This window comes from Macrobrachium rosenbergii, chromosome 6, assembly GCF_040412425.1.
Source record: "Macrobrachium rosenbergii isolate ZJJX-2024 chromosome 6, ASM4041242v1, whole genome shotgun sequence".
NCBI classification, from domain to species: domain Eukaryota; kingdom Metazoa; phylum Arthropoda; class Malacostraca; order Decapoda; family Palaemonidae; genus Macrobrachium; species Macrobrachium rosenbergii.
Window position 1 is genome coordinate 34,478,012 of NC_089746.1, and position 6,000 is coordinate 34,484,011.

The following is a 6,000-nucleotide window of genomic DNA, read 5'->3' on the forward strand; positions in this document are numbered from 1 at the left end:
TACGATTACAATTAAGTGATACTAATTAGATTTCCGGACTCGGGAATAAAAATAAGCTCTCCCTAACCATGAAACACATGGAGCTGCAGGGCACTTTCTCGTCGACTACAAAGACAACACAGTTAATTGCATCATATCCAACAACCCCTTTTCTCCTCAGCAGAGAAATCAAGGAAAAAATGACGCAACTCGTATTCACAGGGCAGCTCGTGTAAAGTGCTGATGAAGACGACGCACACAAGAGTAACTACGAATGTATCAGCCTAAGACTCTCTCTCTCTCTCTCTCTCTCTCTCTCTCTCTCTCTCTCTCTCTCTCTCTCTCTCACACACACAAAGATCCTGGCACTGACATTAGTTAATCTTGGCCAACAAAAAGAAACTCACTTAAGAACACAAGCAGCAACGAAACCACGACTTTGTTACGTCAGAGAAAAAGTGGAAAGCCTTTGAGGTGGTGCGTCCTGTCCGTGACAGCATGCCTTAGGGACAGAGCAAACTGAGGAAAACAGCAACATTAAGAACCTACAGGCGTTCGGGGATGGCCGGGTGGGTGAATGTTGTGTAAGCAAGAGGGTTACATCTCGAGAGTAGGAGATTTATCGCGTACTTTTCTTTTTAGCTTATTCAAAACTAAAGACAAAAATGATTTTTTCTCGGAAACTGCTTTCACGCCTAACAACCCAAGTTCAGAGCTGGTAATGAGTTTAACTTTACCCGAACCACAACCCACTTGGTTATCTTCAGGATTTTTTAAATCAATAACATTTTCTTTCTCGTGACAGCAGCATTTGGTCGTCTAAATAAGTCACACAAGATAATCATATTGAAATTTCGTTAGTAAACGATCACCAAAGGCCTTTAATCATTTTCTTACACCTTTTATCATAATATCGAAAATAGTTAATTTAAATGCCATTAAAATTAAAATGTTTTAAGATCATTATAATAACGAACCAGAACAACAAAACGGACATAATGACTTGGCATGTCAGTAGGAAGGTTGTGTCAGGAATTAGTAGGTGTTTGAGTTTCTGACTGTTGGAGAAAAATAGAGAGAGAGAGAGAGAGAGAGAGAGAGAGAGAGAGAGAGAGAGAGAGAGAGAGAGAGAGAGGCAGGCGTTTTAGGCCACAAGAATTCTAAATCTTCGAAGATATCAGATGGTAAAATAAGGAAAATAAAAATTCACATTCACCTGAGAAATTTATACTTAACGTAATCTGATCTGATAATGAAAAGCAGCTTTGGAATTTTCATACTTACAAAAGACTGATTCCTGTGGACATCGCGAGCTCAGTTCCAGGGTGTTGCCGCTGTCGCACCCAACGGTGACGTGGGTGAAGGTGGGCGACTTCTTTCCATTGCAGGTCGGATCTGGGTCCCTAACTCTGTACCTCCCATATGGGCCACACGGACCAGGGGGACCCCCGGCAGCTACCAAGGTGGTTATGTTTGCCTTTTCCGCAGACCAAAAGTGCGTGTCGCAAGCTTCGTCCGCCGTAATGGCCAAGATTCCAAACTGGACTTGGACAACGTGCTCATCTCGCCGGTAGATTCGCATGCACTGGTATCCGGTTTTACTGCAAAGAGAAACAAGAATGGTCACAACACTGACTTTGTTAAGCAAAGGTGAACTGTAAAATTAAATTCTTTATCTCATCGCTATCCAAAGGTAAGGAGCCGGCTGCCGTGATGCGTTTTATCCAACTATTTCTAACGAAAGCATCTTTCTCCGCAAAATCGTTCTTCTCAAGGTCCTCCTTCGCCTTATCACGCCATCTAATCCTCTGCTTCCATTCTGATCTTCTATACCTAATAAGTCCCACCCAAACCCACTTCACTCCTTTCCCCTCACTCATCCTTACCACATTCCCATTACATCTGAATTTCCCTCACCTTGCCAGTAATCTTTTCTAACCCGGCACTTCTCATTTCTTCGTTCTCCAGTTTCTCGCGCGGCGAGATCTCCAAATTCACTTCAGCATCCTCATTTCTGTTCGCTCTGCTGTACTATATGATTAAATTTAACTACCTAGCTTTCTAAGTCCTCAAGATCATCAGTTAGGACACCGTCAAATACCATCTGACCTTACATGGGATATGTATTCAAACCATCATACTTGGATCCACTGGTATACGCAACTCAGTGCTTTCATATACACGAAAATTGAAAGAAAAAGAGTAAGGAAAGGGAAATTTGTCAGATGTTCGTGCGTTTACCAAGTGCTTCTTTAACAAAGTCATTTACTGCTACGTATGTGCGTGTGTTTCCTTTTAGAAAGTGAATACCACAAGACGAATTTCTCGCTACAAAACTCACCATCCTACAGTGACGTGTGTCACAAAAGTAACGACATCTTCCTCCGAGTGGTCGCTGTTACGGTGCTCTCGGTGATCTCGATGGTGGCCGTGATGGTTCCCGCCGTGGTGTTCGTTATGGTGGTGTTCGTGTGTCTCGTGGTGTTCGGTAGGTGATCTTTGATGTTTCAGGTCTCGATGGCACAGCAGACGGAGATCAGTTTGGCCACGAGTCTGGTGGAAAGCGAAATATAGCTTCTTCACTTCACTTGTATTTCATGGAAAATACCGCTAAGAAAATAAACTACAACAATACAACTTCAGAAAGTAAAATGCAAACCGCATAATTTCGGAAGTTCAACCCTACCTCCAAATCCTCAGGTGCCTGTGTACCATTGCTTATCCGGAGAGTGGTGTCTTTGTGATACAGGTAATAGCTCTGCGTGTAGTCGAGAGTATGCCAGTGCTGATGAGCCGTCAACCAGGAAGGAAACTTGCATCCCCTTGGATGTGTCACTGGAAAGAGGAAAATACTTCACTGTCAAATCTACACACTCAGTGACATATCTGAGAAAAAAATTAAACTCTGCTGACTCGGCCTATGTACACATTAGTTACGAAGTGATACAAGTATCGTTTTTAAACACGGTAAACACAGCTCAGATATCCGTTAAAAAGTCAAGAAGAGGCATATAAAATGGTGTAGCTGACTGGAAACTGTAAGGAATATAAAATGGTCTAGCTGACTGGAAACTGTAAGGAATATAAAATGGTCAAGCTGACTGGAAACTGTAAGGAATATGAAATGGTCTAGCTGACTGGAAACTGCAAGGAATATAAAATGGTGTAGCTGACTGGAAACTGTAAGGAATATAAAATGGTCTGGCTGACTGGAAACTGTAAGGAATATAAAATGGTCTAGCTGACTGGAAACTGTAGGAATTTAAAATGGTCTAGCTGACTGGAAACTGTAAGGAATATAAAATGGTCTAGCTGACTGGAAACTGTAAGGAATATAAAATGGTCTAGCTGACTGGAAACTGTAAGGAATATAAAATGGTCTAGCTGACTGGAAACTGTAAGGAATATAAAATGGTCTAGCTGACTGGAAACTGTAAGGAATTTTAAAATGGAATATAAAATGGTCTAGCTGACTGGAAACTGTAAGGAATATAAAATGGTCTAGCTGACTGGAAACTGTAAGGAATATAAAATGGTCAAGCTGACTGGAAACTGTAAGGAATATAAAATGGTCAAGCTGACTGGAAAACTGTAAGGAATATAAAATGGTCTAGCTGACTGGAAACTGTAAGGAATATAAAATGGTCTAGCTGACTGGAAACTGACTAAGGAATATAAAATGGTAAAATGGTCTAGCTGACTGGAAACTGTAAGGAATATAAAATGGTCTAGCTGACTGGAAACTGTAAGGAATATAAAATGGTCTAGAAACTGAATATAAAACTGCTGAAACTGTAAGGAATATAAAATGGTCTAGCTGACTGGAAACTGTAAGGAATTTAAAATGGTCTAGCTGACTGGAAACTGTAAGGAATATAAAATGGTCTAGCTGACTGGAAACTGTAAGGAATATAAAATGGTCTAGAAACTGAAATATAAAACTGACTGGAAACTGTAAGGAATATAAAAACTGACTGGAAACTGTGAGGAATAAAATAGCTGAAAATGGTCTAGCTGACTGGAAACTGTAAGGAATATAAAATGGACTGGAAACTAGGAATATAAAATGTCTAGCTGGAAACTGTAAGGAATATAAAATGGTCTAGCTGACTGGAAACTGTAAGGAATATAAAATGGTCTAGCTGACTGGAAACTGTAAGGAATATAAAATGGTCTAGCTGACTGAACTGGAAACTGTGACTGGAAACTGTAAGGAATATAAAATGGTCTAGCTGACTGACTGAATTTAAAAACTGACTGGAAACTGTGGGAATATAAAATGGTCTAGCTGACTGGAAACTGTAGGAATATAAAATGGTCTAGCTGACTGGAAACTGTAAGGAATATAAAATGGTCTAGCTGACTGGAAACTGTAAGGAATATAAAATGGTCTAGCTGACTGGAAACCGTAAGGAATATAAAATGGTCTAGCTGACTGGAAACTGTAAAGGAATTTAAAATGGTCTAGCTGACTGAAACCGTAAGGAATATAAAATGGTCTAGCTGACTGGAAACTGTAAGGAATATAAAATGGTCTAGCTGACTGAAACTGTAAGGAATATAAAATGGTCTAGCTGACTGGAAACTGTAAGGAATATAAAATGGTCTAGCTGACTGGAAACTGTAATGAATATAAAATGGTCTAGCTGACTGGAAACTGTAAGGAATATAAAATGGTCTAGCTGACTGGAAACTGTAGGAATATAAAATGGTCTAGCTGACTGGAAACTGTATGAATATAAAATGGTCTAGCTGACTGGAAACTGTAAGAATATAAAATGGTCTAGCTGACTGGAAACTGTAAGGAATATAAAATGGTCTAGCTGACTGGAAACTGTAAGGAATATAAAATGGTCTAGCTGACTGGAAACTGTAAGGAATTTAAAATGGTCTAGCTGACTGGAAACTGTAAGGAATATAAAATGGTCTAGCTGACTGGAAACTGTAAGGAATATAAAATGGTCTAGCTGACTGAAACTGTAAGGAATATAAAATGGTCTAGCTGACTGGAAACTGTAAGGAATATAAAATGGTCTAGCTGACTGGAAACTGTAAGGAATATAAAATGGTCTAGCTGACTGGAAACTGTAAGGAATATAAAATGGTCTAGCTGACTGGAAACTGTAAGGAATTTAAAATGGTCTAGCTGACTGGAAACTGTAAGGAATATAAAATGGTCTAGCTGACTGGAAACTGTAAGGAATATAAAATGGTCTAGCTGACTGGAAACTGTAAGGAATATAAAATGGTCTAGCTGACTGGAAACTGTAAGGAATATAAAATGGTCTAGCTGACTGGAAACTGTAAGGAATATAAAATGGTCTAGCTGACTGGAAACTGTAAGGAATATAAAATGGTCTCAGCTGACTGAAACTGTAAGGAATATAAAATGGTCTAGCTGACTGGAAACTGTAAGGAATATAAAATGGTCTAGCTGACTGGAAACTGTAAGGAATATAAAATGGTCTAGCTGACTGGAAACTGTAAGGAATATAAAATGGTCTAGCTGACTGGAAACTGTGAATATAAAATGGTCTAGCTGACTGGAAACTGTAAGGAATATAAAATGGTCTAGCTGACTGGAAACTGTAAGGAATTTAAAATGGTCTAGCTGACTGGAAACTGTGGAATATAAAATGGTCTAGCTGACTGGAAACTGTAAGGAATATAAAATGGTCTAGCTGACTGGAAACTGTAAGGAATATAAAATGGTCTAGCTGACTGGAAACTGTAAGGAATATAAAATGGTCTAGCTGACTGAAACTGTAAGGAATATAAAAAAGCTGACTGAAACTGTATGAATATAAAATGGTCTAGCTGACTGGAAACTGTAAGGAATATAAAATGGTCTAGCTGACTGGAAACTGTAAGGAATATAAAATGGTCTAGCTGACTGGAAACTGTAAGGAATATAAAATGGTCTAGCTGACTGGAAACTGTAAGGAATATAAAATGGTCTAGCAGACTAGAAACTGTAAGCAAAAGTAACATTGGAAGAATTAGTTTTCACTCAGAGAAGGG

The 6,000-nt window shown here is 39.2% G+C and overlaps 1 protein-coding gene across 2 annotated transcripts in view; it reads right to left on the reverse strand.

The window, feature by feature from the left end:
- The window catches only part of LOC136839446 (uncharacterized), a 552,172-nt gene that overhangs the window by 7,401 nt on the left and 538,771 nt on the right, over positions 1–6,000 (reverse strand). For both annotated transcript variants that reach the window (XM_067105502.1, XM_067105503.1), the window contains exons 8-10: positions 2,666–2,814; positions 2,321–2,532; positions 1,264–1,580 (exon numbers count right to left, since the gene is read on the reverse strand). In XM_067105502.1, the coding sequence (XP_066961603.1) occupies positions 1,264–1,580; positions 2,321–2,532; positions 2,666–2,814 (678 nt within the window). The remainder of the gene's footprint in view (positions 1–1,263; positions 1,581–2,320; positions 2,533–2,665; positions 2,815–6,000) is intronic.